The following is a 17761-nucleotide window of genomic DNA, read 5'->3' on the forward strand; positions in this document are numbered from 1 at the left end:
TTCCAGCCCCTCTGCCTGAGGTCCTGGTCTGTCCCTGTGTAGCTGGCTCTGGCTGGGCTCACCTGACTCAGTTCTCGCCTCGGGGAGAACCGAAGCCTTGAGAGGTGATGTGACTTAGCCAAGGTCACCTGATTCCCATCCAAGGCTACCTGCCTCTGAAGCCCAGCCTCTTCCTTCCTTCCTTCCTTCCTTCCTTCCTTCCTTCCTTCCTTCCTTCCTTCCTTAATGTTTTTATTTATTTTTGAGACAGAGCATGAGCAGGGGAGGGGCAGAGAGAGGGGGAGACACAGAGTCTGAAGCAGGCTCCAGGCTCTGAGCTGTCAGCACAGAGTCCGACGTGGGGCTTGAACTCACAGAGTGTGAGATCATGACCTGAGCTGAAGTCAGACGCTTAACCAACTGAGCCACCCAGGCACCCCGCTCTTTCTTCCTTTCTTGCTGTTTTGCAATAGTCCAGAAGGTTCTGAACATGGTTAGAGATTCCCAGACCATCCCACCTGGAAGTCCTCCAGCCTTCCCTGCCACCCCAAGGTGGGCCCAAAAGCATCTTTCTTCTAGACTGCTGCCTGCTTGCTTTTAGACCATGCCTGAGTCCTGGAGGTCCCACACAGCAGTCCCTGTTGACCGAAAAATCAGTTAGTTCTTGTCACCAGGGCTCTCCTGGAGTAGTGGTAGGAGAGGGGCCAGCCAGAGTGGGGACCTGGGAGTCCACACACTGGGCTTCCCCTGGCCAGAAGGAGAGGACTGGGGCCTAGAGGCCACCTGGAACCCAATGTGCCTTCAAAGGCTGCCTTCCTGGGCCAGAGGCTCAGCACATGTGGGCCCAGGTTTCCTGTCACAGAGGGGCTGCCTCCCTGCTCCACAAGACTGGGATTCCACTGTGGCCAGATGGGGCCCTACAGATGTGCTGGGGAGGTTATCAGGTACCCTCAGCCCAGACCCGCCCACATTCAGGAAAGGAAGAAGGGTGTGACTTCGGCGTATTCAGAGGTTGCAGTGGCTCCCCAGAAAAGCCAGAACGGGGGCCAGGCCTCTGGCAGTGTGCCCGCCCTACCCCTGGGACCCAGGGGCTACAGATCAAGGAGCAGAGAGCACAGCCCAACCTGGTGAGTGAGCGGTCGGGGACCCTAGACCATCTCCTTCCCCTCAGCCTCTGTTTCCTCATGTGTATCAAGATCTAGGAGGCAGCTCCTTCAGGATCCCTATTCTTCTTGGCCCTGGGAAGGTGGCGTTGCTTTGTAGTTTGACTTGGGGGGAAATTGGGGAGTTCTGGCTTCTCTCTGGAGGGCCCACCCTGGGCCCTGGTTCAAGGGATGTCTTGGGCTGAGTGGGGGCTTTAACACCAGAATCCTTAGGGCTCCTGACCTGTAGGTAGAGAGCTTCTGGGCCCCATGTTCAGCTCTGGGGACTCTGTCCATCTGTATGCTTATGAGTCCCTGTGAGTCATGGACTGATTTGGATGTTTCTGTCATCCCGGCTTTCCAGGTGGCATCAGGGTTTGCCCAGTCCCTCAGACCAGGTCTTAACCTGGCATTGGTTAGTTCTTGGCATGCTGCCCACAGGTAGGGGGGCCACCGGCATGCCCCAGTGGGCTAGTCTGACTTGGACTCAGGTCTAGAGCTCACGTGTGTCTCTTTGCCACATGTGTGTGAGTCTGTGTGGAGGGGCTTAGCTCCCAGGGCATTAGAGTCCTTGGGGCTCACTGAGTCAGCTTGGCCTTCAGCAGGTTACAAATGGGGAGATCTGCTCTGAGATTGCCAGGAAGACCAGGACCCACCTGGGGTCAGGGCACAGGGCTTGGGAGGTGACTGGGGCACACTCAGCTGAGAGGGAACATGACTCTGGACCTCACATATGGCTGATGCTCTGGGTACCATTAGATAGACAGGCCTTAAGCTGTCCCAAGCTGAGGTGGGGGGCTCCCAGAATCACCTCTTGGTCCCACCCAGGCCCCTGAAGGGTTCTAGAACAAAGGAAGTCAGTATGGTCAACCCAGGCCTGGAGTTGAGCTCAGCTTGGGTCATTCAGAACTGAGGTTGGGGTGTGCTCACTGGCACACAGTCCACATCCTTGTCCTTCCAACCCTGGGAGCCCCAGTCCACCTGTCCACATCAGCACAGCCATTCCTGAGTTCAAGGGTCAAGGCCCCAGACTGCGGAGCCTGAGTGCTCATCCTCATAAAGATGGTAGCCTGTGTCTGGGGAAAACCGTACCCACAGTCCCCTGGGGAGTAGGAAGGTGCTCTTAGCCCTCTGACTGCCAGCCCAGTGTCTGGCATCTGCTGGGAGGATGTGAATCTAGGTGGGGGGCTCTTGGGTGGGTGGGGACGGGAGATGAGGAAACCTCAGGCGGGGAGAGTCAGTGGCTCATTTCCACCCTTTCTGATTTTGCATGCCCATGCAGAGGAAATGATCTTGTAAGTCCTCTTTGAAGTTATTTGAGCAGAAACTCAGGGTTTAAAGTCGTCCCTACCCCTGCCAGGCAGGGCTGTATGGTCCTGTGCTTATTGCCAAGTTGCTCCAAAGCTGGCTTCTTGGTTTTGTGTAGAAAGGAGAATACACCCACACCCTCTCGATGTTCCACCTGGCCCCAAGATCCCAACTGGTGGGAAGGAACCAAGCAGGAGGCAGGAGGGCAGCCCCCTCTACAGCCAGCTGACTGTGAGTACTGGGAAGCTGCTTCTCCCATCTGTGCAAGAGGTGGGAAGGGCTGTGCTCATGTACTCAACACACGTTCTCATTACCTTCCGCTCTACGTAGGGGGAAACAAAGCACCGAGAGGTGGAGTGGCTTGCCCAAGGTCACAGAGCTGGGCATGGCAAAAACCAGAATTCAAAAAGGCTAACAGTGGCCACAGCCTGGAGAGGTTCCGTGGGGGAAGGGACACTTTAGCTGAACCCTGAGGGATGGGGATGATTTTGCAAGATCCCTTGCAATCCCAGCTGTCTACGTCGGTGGCTGGCCGTTGTCGGTGGCTGGTGTCTGCCGCCGATGGCAGTGAGTGCGTGGGCAGGCACGAGAGGACTGGCCCTGGCTCCTCCCTGACCTTGAGCTGGGCCCAGTAGGTGTGTTGCGCAATGGCCGTGGTTTGTGTCTCACTTTCCCAGGCGGGCCCTGGTGCCGGGGTTCTAGAGCCACGGTGCCTCGAATAGGGGTGCACAGAGCTTCTTTTGTGTAGAACGGTTGGTCATGATGCCGTGTAGATGTGTGTGCTGCATGGGTGTCTTCTGTGCGGGTGTGCATGTACAGGGCTGTACTTGCGGTCAGTGCAGACCTCTGTGTGCGTCTCTACAGATAAGCCTGTTTTTGCCAGAAAGTGTGTCTGTCTGTCCACACTTGTGTCCATGTCAGTGTATTCCAGTGTGTACCTGTGCCTCTGTCTATGGCCAAACGTACATCCAATTACATATTAACATCAGCTGCGTGCCTGGCTCCATTTCTGCATGTGCCCCACGTAGGCACGGCCGGAGTGTGCATCTGTGACTGTATGTGCACGTGTGAGCACTTGTGGTACTGGTTTCTATATGTCTGCTTTTGTCTGTGGAATGGCAGCTTTTTATGTCTGCGTGTGCCCGTGCACGTATCTGCATCTTGTGTTTTCATGTTCAGGTGTGTGTCCGTGTGTGCCTTCCTGTCCACTTTCCTTCCCCGGACCCACATCTTCTCAGGCCTCCCTGCCTCTCCCTAATCTCAAGAGGCCCAGCTTCCTGCAGTCACCAGGGGACTGATGGGCTTTGCTGGGTGCCCCCCGATCCTACCCTTCTACCTTTACCCTCTGCCCCAGCTGCCTCAGCCTCCCTGGTCTCCCTCTTACCTCTCTGCCCATTCCTCCTCTGTCCCTCCTCTTCTGTCTGCAGCCTCAAGTCAAGCTTGGCCTGCCTTTCTGCCCCTCAACGTGGGCCCTCCACTGGGACACAGAGGAATCGACACCCTTCCCCCCACCCGTGGCTTCCCAGTTCCAGTGTCCTCCACAGCCTGGCCCTCCCCACTTGCCAGGGCCCAGATTCAGCCCACAGTTGTCCTCACCTGCGCTTCCCCAGACTTCCTACAGGTCTCCCTGTCATTTGGCTGCACAAGTACATTTTCCCCAACAAAATCTTAGTGTTGTCTCCTCCCTCCCTGATCACCAGCCTTGGGTAGACCCTTGCTCGGGAGGTGTACCTTTGAGACCTCCTGGCCGTATCAGCTCTTCTGCTTGCTCTGACCTCCAGTGCCTCACCCTAGACTCATTCTTCCCCAAAACTGGGATCCTCTCCCTGGGGCAGCTGTCAGGCCCTGTCCTGAGCAGGCATGCCCCGGCCTTTGAAGCTGACATGAGCCTTCTCTAAGTCAACGAACAAGAGCTCTGGGACAAGTGCTAACCAGGCTGTAACAGGAGGGGCTGTGGGAGGCCTCTGACTGTCTCCTGCTCCCTTGCCGCTGACTCACTGCTTTCCAGCCCCTTGGTTTTTCTGGAGTTGCCAGAACTTTTAAGCTCTGCCTTAAAAAAAAAATAATAATGTTTATTTATTTTGGGAGAGAGAGAGAGTGCACGCACACGTGCAGTGGAGGGGCAGAGAGAGGGAGAGAGAGAATCCCAAGCAACCTCCCCACTGTCAGCGCAGAGCCTGACTCAGGGCTCAATCTCAAGACCATGAGATCATGACCTGAGCCGAAACCAAGAGTCCGACATCTAACTAACTGAGCTACCCAGGTGCCCCCCCGCCAAATTTTGTTAATTGAGGTGAAAGTCACATAGTACGTAACAGACCATTTTAGAGTGAATACCTCGGTGGCGTTTAGCACATTCATAATGTTGTGCAACCACCACCTGTATAGTTCTAGAACATTTTCGTCACCCCAAAAGGAAACCCATACCCATCAATAGTCACTCATTTTTCTTCCTACCAGCCCCTGGCAGCCGCCAATCTACATTCTATCTCTGGATTTCCCTATTCTGGACATATCACAAAGAATTCTGTAATAAGTGACTTTTGGCCTCTAGCTTGTTTGACTCAGCTTGATGTTTTCAGGGTACATCCAGGTGGTGGCATGTATTAGTACTTCATTCCATTTTGTGGCTGAATGACATTCTATTGTATGGACACACCACTTTTTAAAAATTTGTTATCTGCTGACGGACATTTGGGTTCCCACCTTTTGGCTGTTAAGCTCTGCCTTCTTGACTAGGGGAGGGTGCCCAACATTTGTGTTTACTGCCATACAGTTCCGCTTCTCTTCCTCACATGCTTGTTCTGTGGACAAGGTGTCCTGGCCCCAGCTGGCCACACTCCCATCACCCATGGAATGGGTGCCCACCCTACTGTCCACCAGTAGGCCTTTGGACAGAGCAAGCTTTGATGGCCTTTTCTCCCCTTGGAGCTGCAGGATCTGTTTTTTTTTTTTTTTTTTCTTATCAAGATAAGCACCCAGAGGCACCTGGGTGGGCTCAGTTGGTTGAGTGTTTGACTTCAGCTCAAGTCATGATCTTGCAGTTTGTGGGTTTGAGCCCCACATTGGGCTCACTGCTGTCAGTGCAGAGCCCACTTCAGATCCTCTGCCCCCTCTCTGCCCTCCCCTGCTCATACTTTCTTTTTATCAAAAATAAACATTAAAAAAAAAAAAGATAAACACCCAGAGTTTCCTTGGCATCTCCCCAAGAACAAGAGGAAGAAGAAGGCAGGTCTTCCACAGCACCTTTCCCAGGTCATTTCCTCCAGGCATCCCTGCTAGTGAGTCCCACCTCTGTCCTGGACTTCCCCTTGGCACCAGGACTATCATAGACATTCCCATGGGGACCCTGGCTGGTTGTACCCATCTTTCTCCAGTTGCTTTCTCTGTTGAGCAGAGGTTCTGAGCTTTCACAGCAGCTGGCACCAAGAGAAGGCTCCAAGCCCACCCCACTTCCTCTGTAGCCTCCACCCCTCCTGCCTCCATCCTCATACTGGGGCAGGACAAAGGACTCCCCACTGCAAGTGCCAGGAAACCAGTTCAACTAGCAGAAAATAGATTGACATCATTGTCCCGTGTAGCTGGAACTAGCCAAGGGGTTGGTCCTGGCTTCAGGCAGAGACCAGGGACTCAAGGAAGTCGCTTGGCCTCCCTGGCTGTGCCAGCCATGTTGTCAGCCACTTGACGGGACCCCACCCCACCCCATGGAGTTGGGAAAGTGACCTTTCTTGGCATCAGACCAGTGACATCCCAGCTCAGAAACCCTGGCCATGCAAGGGAGGCGTGTCCCCTGAGTCTGACATCAGTCTTGGGAAAGGATTGTGATTGGTTCTGCTCAGTACATAGGTGTAGTGCTGGATTCCAAGGTACCACGAAGGGCCAGGCAGGGTTGGGTGCTCCCTCCTGTGGCCTGGGGTGAGAAATGAGCAGGCTGACAGATGATGGGTCTTCCAGATCCTTCCTCATGCTGGATGTTGGCTTGTATGTTTATTCACCCTTCAAAACCTGGACATAAAAAGACATTCACAACAAATTCACTTACCTATAAGCCTAGTCTTTCTTGCTGATCTCTACCCCATACCTAGCCTGGTGCCTGATACATACAGTGAATTACTTAAATATAGGTTGAGTGAGGGACTGAAAAGCCACCATGATTTGTCTCTTTTTGCAAAATGTAGGATTGTGCCCTCTAGTGAAGACTGGCCCCTTTCTATCAGGCTGTCAGGTACTGCTTATGTGGAATTCATTCTGAAGTGAATTCTTTAAAGGAAGTAGGAGAAATGCCTTGTCTTTTTCTTTTTCAGTTCGTTTTCCAGGAAAGTGTTGAAATCTGCAGTGGGTGAAAGAATATATTTTGAATTCACTTAAAAAAATATCATAAAGGAAAAAGTCAGCGTCTTTAAAATCCAGGCTTCCTAAAAAAAGGATCACGTGCTTGGTGTATTGTGAGTGATATAATTCTGATTTCCTTGGGGAAAGATGACCAAGAGAAGGCATGAGAAAGGCTTCAAGAAAACCTGTTCCTGCCCAGCAGTGAGGTTGGCCTGAACTTCCAGAGGCCTGGCTGCAGGTGCACTAGATATGGGAGGGACACATCTGGATCCTGTACCCTGGGAGCCACAGGTGACCTTTCCTGGGGATTCTGCAGACGGCCACATCTGTGGTCATGCATTCATCCATTCACTAAAGATTTATTGAGCACCTACTATATGACGTGGACTGTGCTGTGCTCTGGAAAGGCAACAAGGAGCCATAACCACAGCATACACCCTCTTGGAATTTTGTCAGGGGTGGGCAGGGACCAGCCTGGGGTGGAGGAAGTTCAGGGGGGGCTTCCCTGAAGAGGTGAAGCTTGGACTGGACCTTGATGTCTGGATGGCAGTTCATTCAGTAGGAGGAGGTCCAGGCAGTGGGAACAGCATATGCAAAGGCCATGAGGTGAGTGCTCTGCTCCCCTGAGTGACTGGGGAAAGTCAGAGAAGGCAGTGGGCTAGAAAGGTATGGGTGAGCCTGGGGGGTGGGCAGGGCCTGGTGGCTGTGGTAATAACTTTGGCCTCACCAAACGTCCGCATGAATCCAGGGGAGTGTTTTAAACAAGAGGGTGGCACCAGGCTGTATTGTACAAGTCCCCTGGAGGGACTGCAATGGCAGTAAAGCCATTTGGTGGGTGGATCCATTTCCTCCCTCCTGACTTTCCTCCCTCTCTGTTAAGACTTCCAGCCACACCTGCTTTTCTCTAAACCAGACCTATGCAGTCTTGCTTGCATATCACCTCATGCAGTCCTCTCCATGTGGCATTTGTAGCATCTCTCTCCTGCATTTTTGCCAGTTAAACTGGCATTCCCCGCCCCCCTCCTCCACCCCAGACCTGTAGAAATACCGACCTCCTCACCCAATCACTCCCTGGCTGGCCCTTGACCAAGTGGATATCCATCTTCCCACTGTGAAAACCATTTGTTTTCAAGTTTGTTGAGCCATGTGGCTGCATGAGTTCTGGGCAAGCCACTGCGTGTATGGTGTGCTGGCCAATCGTGTGGACCTAGGACAGCTGCCTGGAGCCCAACTTGCCTTTGCTCCCTCCCACCTGTGTGACCCGTCAAGTACCTCATCTCTCAGGCCTCAGTTTCCCCATCTACAGGATAGACACAATGATCTCTGTGAGGATGGTTGGGAGAATTCACAGAGCCAGCCTGTAGGAGGACGTGCTCAGAACTGGGTGCAGCCCACAGAAGAGCTCCAGAAACGTCTGATTATTACCACTGGGCAAATGGCACGTGCCTGGGCACCAAAACATTTTTGGCAAGAATGTGACGTTTCAAAATAGGCGTTGTATGTTGCCAGCATGAGAAAAGTCAGGACTCCATTGGACTTCGTGATCCTTGTTTGATGGTTAAGGTTATTTTTATTTACAGTGATATCTCAGTGCTTAGAGCCTGTAGGGTTCTAGGCCCTCTGTGTTCATCTCGCCCATCCCCTCATCTCTCAGAGAGGACCCTGGGCTCAGAGGGGATGGTGGGGGGGGTGGTTGTTCTAGGCCAGCCAGAGAGAAGATAGCAGGGCAGCGCTCTTATCTCCTGGTCATCCCATCTCAGAGTAGATGCTTGTCCCCCGCCCCCCGCCCCACTGCCGAAGACAGTGAGCCTCCTGAACAGAAGTGAGTTCCTTCTATCCCTATCTCTATGCTGCATTTCTCTGAAGGTTCAGGCCTCTGGAAGGGGACTCAGTTACCCAATTTGGGGGAGCCACTGGACACACAGAGGCTTCCCACACTGTGCACACACCAGGTCCCAGAAGAATTCTGTGGCACATCTCAAGCCAAAGGATCCTCCAGCCCAGGGTGACCTCGCTGGCCTCACGGGGAGGGCCCTGGTAGATACTTGCTCACCCCAGGGTTTATGTAATGTCGTCTTTCCCAATCGTCCTCAAAGCCATGCTATGACATAAGCAAATGTACGCCTCTGTCTGCCCCAGTGGCTGGCGGGTATTTATCGAGCACTTGCTATGAGCTAGGCATTTGCACGCATTATCCACCAAATTACCCTCACTGTCCTCTTGAGATAGCACTTACCACTGCATTTTTTAAAAAATAGAGATACAAGATATGTATATTATCAACTTCACCATTTTAAAGTATATAATTCGGTGGGTGTTAGTATATTCAGAAGATTGTACAACCATCACCACTATTTAATTCAAAAACATTTCATCACCCCAAAAGAAACCCCATACCCATTAGCTGTCACTCCTTATCCTTAGATCTCTCCAGGCACTGGGGAGCACTCAGGTGCTTTCTGTCTCTATGAATTAACCTATTCTGGACATTTCATATATATGGAATCATCCAGCAACCTTTTGTGACTGGTTTCTTTTATTTAGTATAAGGTTTTTGAGGCTCATCCACATTGTAGCATGTGTCTGTACTTCATTCCTTTTGTGGCTGAATAATATTCCATTGTATGGATATACCACAGTTTAAAAATCTGTTTTCTGCTGATGGACATTTGGATTGCTTCCACTTTTGGGCTATTGTGAATAAATGCTGCTATAAATATTTGTGTGCAAGTTCTTGTGTGAATGTATGCTTTCAAGTCTCTGGGGTGTGTATGTAGGCATGAAATAGTTCGGTGTATGACACCTCTTAATGTTTAACGGTTTGAAGTTCTGCCAGACAGCCTTCCGAAGCGGCTGCACCATTTTGCATTCCCACCAGCAGCCTGTGAGGGTTTTGGGTTTCTCCGTGTCCTCTCCAGTACTTGTTATTGTCTGTCTTTGATTGTAGCCACCTAGTGGGTATGAAGAGGTGTCTCATTGCGGGTTTGATTTTGCATTTTCCTGATGGCTAACGATGATGAGCAGCTTTTTATGTATTTATTGGCCGTTTGTCTGTTTTGAAGAAATACCTATTCATTTCTCCTTTGCCCATTTTAAATTTGGGTTGTCTCTCGATTGTTAAATTGTGGCACTGCAGTCCACAGGGGAAACCGAGGCTCAGAAAGGGGATGTGACTGGGCCAAGAACACTGAGCTCATAAGCAAATTGAGACCGGTAACTGGATGGATCTCCACCTCCCACCCTAACAGGTCAGAGATCACTGTCTCTTCCCAGATGAATGGCCTCCTGCCTTCCATTTTGACCCACTCACAAAGGTCACCCCAGGTCTTTTTCTTGCATTTAAAGCAGTAGAGCCCCACAGCCGGAGGGTGGGCCGGAAAGACATGGAAACAGCAGTTCTAAGGAACAAAGCTGGTCCTCTTTCCCCCTCCAAATCACGCGGACCTAGCTGACGTGGCCCGGGAAGAGGGGACAGCCCGGGCCTGTGGTCGGGGAGCCTATTTATACTGGCTGGCCATGTTGCAAGCTTTTCCTGCTGGCGAAAGGGACGTCACTGGGTGCTGACCTCACCAGAAACGCTGACGCATCTTCCCCTCATGCTTTGCTCTGTTGACCAGCCGGGTCTCCTCACCTTGGGGCCACTCCCTGTCCTCCTACACATCACTGTCCCCTCCCACCGAGCTCTGGACACTCCCCCATCGTCCCCACTCCCTGCAGCCCTCCAGCCATGCCCTCCACTTGCGAGCTGTTATAGGCTGAATTTTATCCAAGTTTGTATGTTAAAGACCTAACCCCACTGTACCTCAGAATGTGGTTGTATTTGGAGATAGGACCTTCAAAGAGGTAAGGTATAATGAGGTCATTGTGGGAGGGTGGGGCTAATACAATATGACCGGTGTCCGTATAAGAAGAGGAGATTAGGATAGACAGACAGAGGGCCAACCATGTGAGGAGATGAGAAGGCAGCCATCTACATACAAGTCAAGGAGAGAGGCTGCCAGATGAAATCCACCCTGCTGACACCTGGGTCTCAAGACTTAGGACGGCGCCAACATGCTTTCCTATTGTTTATGTCCTGCCATCTGTGCTCCTTTGTTACAGCAGTCCGCGCAAACTAATATAGAAGCCCTCTTTGCCTTTGGTGGCCTTTGTCCCTGGGGCCTGCACACTGAACCTCGGTTAGCTACGTGCTCAGAGCGTCGTCTTTTAGACTTGACAGCCCTGGTTTGAATGCCCCCTCCTCTTTTTTCTTTTTTTTTTTTTTTAAGTTTATTTATTTATTTTTTTAGAGAGAGAGAGGGAGAGCACACGTGAGCAAGTTGAGGGGCAGAGAGAGAGAGAGAGAATCCGAAGCCAACTCAGCTGTCAGTGAGAGCCTGAGGCAGGGCTCGAGCCCACAAACTGCGGGATCATGACCTGAACCGAAGTTGGACGCTTAACTGACTGAGCCACCCAGGCGCCGCTGAATGTCCCCTCCTTTTAACTATTCCCACACAGGGTGACGCGGGGACGGGAAAGTAAAGGCATGTAGCTCTCCCCCGAGTGTGGAGGTTGGTCCGCAGTAGCTGAGAGGGGCAAGAGGCTCTCCTGCTGGATGTGGCTTTCCTGCTTGGAGCCAGGCCCCGAGCTTCTCGGTTTCCTCATTAAAAGGAGCCAAAGCATCCCTGCCTGGGTGCTCTCCTTCTCAGGGCTGTTGCAAGATGAGATCAGGGATGTGAAATGAAGAAGGATCCCAGCTTGGCTTGGGCCCCAGGAAATAGTCTTGCGGGGGTGGGCACAGAGATGAGGAATTTAGCAGAAGCGACGTTCTCAGGAGGAGAATCCAGAACTGGCCTTTGGGGGTGGCACTGGTGGGTGTGGTAAGCACCATGCCGGGGTGCCAGGGAGTGGGTGGGGGGTGACGAACAGCCTCCTGGGCGTGGAGGTGTGTCTGATTTTACCCACTACTGGATCCTTAGCACTTGGGAATGGCTGGCTCAGAGAAGGGCCAAATAAAAGTTTTTTGAATGAATAAATGAGTGATGTTAAGTGTATATACGGAGGAGAGAGCAGGTAGGAATAGCCTTGGTGGTCATGATGGGTGCTGGGGACATGGATGGACAGGAGGGTGTCCGACCCTCTTCCTTCCTGGCCACCTCAGCTCTCCTTGTTCAGGCTCCACGGGCCCAATGCTCTCCCCAGCTGGAGCAGCCCAGGCCTCCCTGGCAGATTCCAGAGGCCCCACCTTCCGAGCCACCCAGCCTTCCGAGGCCCCCCTCCCCACCGGGCTCCTGAGGGTGCAGGCCACAGACCCCCTTCCGGGCCTGGTAGATATGCTGCGGGTGCCAGGCATGACCTGCAGGCCTGAGCCAGCCTTTCCGCCCCCTTGTCTGCCCTAGCCCAGGCCTCCTTCACCCTAGGCAAAGTAACAGGTAGACTAGAGAGGCGTGGTCTCCAGGGTTCCTTCACTCTGACGTCCAGAGGTCTTCGAGAAGCTAAGGACCAACCCACAATCACTATCTTTCAGAGAAAGTGAAACCTGGTCCCCAACCGTCACCACGGCGACTCCCCCACCCTGGCTTCCCCTCTGAGCTCACAGCTTCCCCATCTCCTCCGCCCCCCACACCATCCCTCAACAGCTAGTACTTGGAATTAGACTTTCAGCTTTCTTTTTCCTTCAAAGGACTTTTTCCTTTTATGTCCATGACAGCAGCAGCTCTGTGAGCCTGAGCCAGGAAATACTGTTTGAACCCTCCTTTTACAGGTGGGGCCTCTGAGGCCCAGAGAGGTTAAATGACTTGCCTCTGGTCACACAGTATGTCAGCCCGCTTGAGCCCTAACCTCCTGTTTCTCTTGCTTTAAGCACCTGTTTTCCCCCAGAAGACCCTGTCTATAAAAGAAAGGGCCTAGGTGTGGGCAATGGGCCTGGGATAAAGAAGGTTGGTTGCAAGGGGTTTGCATGATGGGAGAGAGGAGATGGCTGGGAGCCCCACTGGGGGATGCAGGTCCTGGGGCCAGAACCACAATCTCGGGGCTGCCAGCCTGGGTCTGGCTCTGTGCCCAGAGCCCGGTGGTTTCCGCTCACAGATGTCCCAACAGCCCCAGCAGGAGGGCGGGAAGGGCACTCAAGAAGGAAGATGTCTCGCTCCCCTCAGTCCCAAACCACAGTGGCTGGTGAGGCTGATGGCTCCTGGGCCGAGCCTGGCCTGCGGGCCCTCTGAGGTCCCAGTTGGCACACTATCCCCTCTATCCTGGGCACAGCTCCCTGCACATGGCTCGGACCCCCATGTTCCCTACTCGCCCCAGGAAGGCTGGGGCTGCGGTTTGCATCATCCTTGGGCGTGGGGCTGACCTCGAAGAACGAATTCGAAGAAAACAGGAGGAGGAGCAGGCATGCCACCGCACCCAGCGCCCATTGGCCGCCCGTGGAAACTTTGGTTTTTGGGGTCATGTTCCCAGAAGGCCTGCCCCTCCCCCCCCCCTCCGCTCCCCACCCACCTCACGAGGTGTTGGCCAATCGCCCTGGCGGGCATAAAGTGGCTGCTAGCCCGCAGGGCTCCCAGCCAGGAGGTGTCACCCCCAGCAGGCGCCGGCCGGAGCTCGGGCACCCAGCATGCGGGCACAGCTTATGCGGAGGACGCTGCTCAGTAAGTACTTCCTTCCTCTCCACCAGTACCCACTTGCTGTGCCCCTGGGCACCAGCGGGGAGCAGAGGCACCTTCTGTCCTTTGGGAGCTGGAAAGGCTGGGCACCAGAAGGATGCTGAGAAGGGGGGAGAGCTGGGAGGTCAGGCAAAGCAAGTGGTCCACTGAGAACACAGCATCTTTACAAGGTAGAGAAGGACTATCCCCAGAAGGCTTCTAAAGGGGAGGTGATGTAGAGGCAGCTCTGGGAACAAGAGAGTGAGGGAAGGGGATAGATTGAGGGGAGAAGCCAGAGAAGCAGAGGGGAGGTGAGAGACGTGCTGGATAGAGTAGGAAGCTGCAGAAGCCAAGAGGAAAACAGTGTGATGTCTGGAGGGGTGGTGAGGCCTCCTTCTTGCCCTGATTTGCAGGGTCTGGAATGGATACACACAGCCAGCCAGGCCCAGGGACCCTGGAACCCACACAATCACACAGCACACATAGCCACACCCACAGGATGACGCGCACACAGAGCCGTGTGATGTCATTCAGAGCCCTCAATCTCACCAACTTGGGAACCCCCACATGCAGCCTGGGCCCCCACGGTGGACAGGGCACAACGCTTGTTTGTGGCCAGCTCCTTCCTTTCACCTCACACAGACCTGGACACACGCCCATGAAGACACCCTAGTCCCACGTGCATGTGGTGCTCACGCGGACTCCCCCGCCCAAGCCCAGCAGCAGATACCTGAGGAGGTGGCGAGGAGTGCCCTGTGGTCGCCGTGCCTGGGTGGCCAGCCCCTCATCCTTCCCCAGCAGCTGAACGGTTCTTAGGAAGGGAACATGGTGTCACTGCCTTCCGGGCCATTGCGCCACAGGCCCCTTCCGACCACATGGCTGCCGGTGCCTGGGGGGTGGGTGTGGGGAGGTTGGCCGGCAGTAACTATGTTCTTCCCACCCCGAACATTCTGGCTCACGGCGTATCTGGTGGGCCTGACAGATGTGGGACATGAAGGGAGAGAAGAGGAAGGTGCAAGAGGTCGAGGACAATGCTGGCCTTGTGTGACCTGGGTGAGCCCTTCTCCCTCAGTGCCTTGATTTTCCTGTCAGTAAAATGGGGGCTCTCTTGTTTGTACAGACATAGCTCAGGGCACCAGGCTGCTGCCAGGCTAAGCCCACCTGCAAGGAGGGCCAGGCTCTGTTACGGGGGGACCCGGAGGTCTTGCAGGCAGCAGCCCCACCTGGGCTGCTGTGTGTCAGATCCTGGGGTTGGGAAGATTGGCAAGTGCAGGAGGTCCAACTGGGCCCCAAAACCTCCTCTCAAAGGCTTGCATGGTGAAGTGCAGCCCTGTTTTGGATGCTGGGCAGTGCCTCACGGGGGAGGTGGTGGTGGCCCCAGCAGGTGCTCCTGTGCACACACGGTGCCCAGCCCCACCCGTGACGGCACAAAGCCTGAGACGATGGGCTGTGCCCTCTAAGGCCCTCTTAGGTTCCCTCCCCTCTGAAAGCCACCCGCCTCCCCAAGTCAGGTGACACCCCCCTTCTCTGCCCCAGGTCTGGTCCTCGGACTCCTGTTCCTGAGTACGCCGGCCATGGGCAGCTGTTTGGACAACTACCAAGAGCTCCTTGGGCAGCTCCAGAAGCAGGCGGACTTCATGCAGCACACCAGCATGCTCCTGGACCCCTATGTGAGCGCCTGGCCCCTGGTGGCATCTGAGTTTCAGAGAATAGTAGGCCTAGGGCAGCAGTGAGCCCAGAGAAGATGAGACCCGACTCCCATTCACCCAACACCTACTCGATATGGGGCAGGTGGGGAAACCAAGTCCCTGTGTTATTCCGGGGCCACATCGAACACTCCAGGCCTTGGAGTGTTCCACTCCTTGGCACTTCACTCCTCTGAAATGCCAAGGAGACGTTACAGCTTTCCCAGCTCAGTGGGCCGGAGTGAAAACCTCAACTCCATTGTATACCTACCCATGTGCCCTGATCTAGGCCTCAGAGATGTAACAGTGAACAAAACAGAGTCCCGTCCTAAAAAAGCTCAAGGTTACCCACCCACCCCCACTCAAACTCTGCACACCACAATCACCGCCTGTGCAGTCACCTCAACCCGCCAGCCCCCCAACATCCTTCTGTCCTGTCTGCAGTGATGGGAGAGTCCTTGCTCCTCCCTGGCCTCAGTTTCTGATCTGTACGATGGGAGGATTAGATGGGATACATGAGGTTGAGCATTTCAAGGCTGACCAGAGCAGAAGTGTGTGTGTGTGTGTGTGTGTGTGTGTGTGTGTGTGTGGTGGGGGCTCTAGCACTCACCCTCTGATTCTCCTTTCCCTCCAGATCAGCATCCAAGGCCTGGACAAGGATGGTCTGAAGGAGCACTGTCGGGAGCGCCCCGGGGTCTTCCCCAGCAAAGATGCCCTGCAGCGGCTCAGCAGGCAGGAATTTCTGCAGATCCTTAACACCACACTGGGCCACGTTCTGCACAGACTGAGAACTTTACAGAAGGACATCCCCAAAGCCCAGGACTTAGAGAAGCTAAATATAGCAAAGTTAAACATTCGCGGGTTCAAGAACAATATCCACTGCATGGCCCAGCTGCTTCCAGGCTCCTTGGAGAAGACTGAGCCCACTCCGACAGGCCCAGGGGCTTCTCCGTCACCCACCCCCATCTCAGACGCCTTTCAGCGCAGGCTGGAGGGCTGCAGGTTCCTGCATGGCTACCACCGCTTCATGCACTCAGTGGGTCAGGTATTCCGAGAGTGGGGGCAGAGCCCGAGTCGGAGCCGGAGACACAGCCCCCGCCGGGGCCTGCGGAAGGGGACGCACAGGACGCATCTGTCCAGCAGGAATAAAAGACTCATGCCCAGAGGGTGGCTGCCCCGGTAGCCTTAGGGATACCCCTGGCAGATAAAGGACTCACAGGTATTCTGTAGGATGGCCCATCCCCGCCGGCCTCCAAACCTGCTCTCCTCTGTCCCCTCCCCCCTCTCAGAAGCGCACTTTAAGGGGTGGGAGCCAAGCAGGCCCCTCTACCTCCTCCAGGCGGGGAGGGGAGGGTCAGGCCATTGAACCCCCAGCCCTGAGTTCTCCAGTCTCGGTGGGGTGGCCAGGTCAGGCCACGCGGGGCTAACTTTCCATTGATTCAGGGGTCTGATGACACAGGCTGACTCATGGCCAGACTGACTGCCCCCCCTGCTCTGCTCCCCAGAGGCCTGTCGGCCCTTCCCTCTCATGACTTGCAGGGCTGTTGACCCCAGACTTCCTCCTTTCCATGGAGGCATGGTTCCGAGGGGGAGGTCAGGGCCTGAGCTGGCCTCTTATGCCTCATTGACAGTCTCAGGCCAGACACCTGGACATCTGGGTGACCTCATTTTAGGCAGCTGTGACACAGGCAGAGTGTCCTAGAAGGTGTGCTGATCGGGGTAGGGTGTCTAAAAGTGGGGCTCAAGGGCCAGCTCAACCCCTCTCACTGTGTAGCCTCGGGAAGACCACCTTACCTCTCTGGACTTCAGTTTTCTTTTTGTGATTCAAGAGAGTTGGGACCGTGTAAAGCCCTCTCTGCTTGCCAGTAGCTGGGATTCTATGACATACAGTGGATATCAAATGCAGTGCAAATGGACATGGAGTAAAGACCTAGTGTCTGGAAGTACCCAGTCTTGGGTCCTGGCTGCTGGCTCCTCCCCCTGGTGGTGCATCATGAAATTTTCTCATGCTGAAGCGAGGGAGTCCCAGAAGCTGCTGGGCCAATTCTTTGCAGGAATATGATTAATTTATCGATTTTTATCAGTTTTTATCTGTTTCCTATTTATAAGGCTTATTTATGATACGTATTTAATGTTAATATTGTGCCAACATATATTTAAAACTTGCCTGGTTTCTAAAGTCGCTGTGTCTCTCTGTTGCCTTGTGGGAAAGAATTTGAGGGAATCTAGCCTCTTGGAGGAAGGGGGGGGGCCCTGACCGTGGGGGTGTCTCAAACAGGGCATTTATTGTGTCTGAATGTGACTCCCTTGAGATGCTAGGGACTAGAGGGTTTGGGAGCAAGAGAGGAGGGAGGAAAGCTGGAATGTGTGGGCCCCTGTAGGTGTGTGACTGGGGGGTACGTGCACTTATGCGTGTTACGTGAAATAGACGAGATAGTAACAGACCCTGCCTCAGACATGGCCTGTGACCTGCTGTGCGCTTGAACCTGTTTCTTGAAGGGCTCCTGGCAGGACTCTCTGCAATAGATAAGATCCACTTTGCAGATAAGAAGACTGAGTCTCAGGGAGACTGAGTTACCTGCCCATGTCCTCAGAACACGTTTTCTGGGAGGGCGGACACATGCTGAATTCAGGTCTGTTAGATGCCAGAGCATCTTCTGTTACTCTTCAACCTCTGTAACTTGGCCAGCAACGT

General features: G+C 54.0%; 1 protein-coding gene and 2 long non-coding RNA genes across 5 annotated transcripts; 2 read left to right on the forward strand and 1 right to left on the reverse strand.

Moving 5' to 3' along the window:
* The first annotated feature begins 314 nt into the window (after positions 1-314).
* LOC111556185 lies at positions 315-9020 on the forward strand. The gene is made up of 2 exons (XR_002147416.3): positions 315-2660; positions 6734-9020. It is a non-coding gene; the product is annotated as an uncharacterized LOC111556185 (long non-coding RNA).
* LOC123381320 lies at positions 6011-14215 on the reverse strand. Its single transcript, XR_006588200.1, has 2 exons — positions 14112-14215; positions 6011-6434 (listed from the first exon to the last, which is right to left on the reverse strand). It is a non-coding gene; the product is annotated as an uncharacterized LOC123381320 (long non-coding RNA).
* OSM (oncostatin M) lies at positions 9382-17245 on the forward strand. 3 transcript variants are annotated; one of them, XM_006938582.4, is made up of 3 exons: positions 9382-13387; positions 14918-15051; positions 15701-17245. In XM_006938582.4, the coding sequence occupies exons 1-3, from the start codon at positions 13354-13356 to the stop codon at positions 16247-16249; spliced, it is 717 nt and encodes a 238-aa protein (XP_006938644.1). In that variant the 5' UTR covers positions 9382-13353; the 3' UTR covers positions 16250-17245. The 3 variants fall into 3 exon arrangements, with proteins under 3 accessions (XP_006938644.1, XP_044897937.1, XP_023097348.1); XM_023241580.2 differs by lacking the exon at positions 9382-13387 and adding an exon at positions 14299-14434; XM_045042002.1 differs by lacking the exon at positions 14918-15051.
* The last annotated feature ends 516 nt before the right edge of the window (positions 17246-17761 follow it).

The sequence above is a fragment of the Felis catus genome, chromosome D3 (genome assembly GCF_018350175.1).
Source record: "Felis catus isolate Fca126 chromosome D3, F.catus_Fca126_mat1.0, whole genome shotgun sequence".
Taxonomy (NCBI): Eukaryota; Metazoa; Chordata; class Mammalia; order Carnivora; family Felidae; genus Felis; species Felis catus.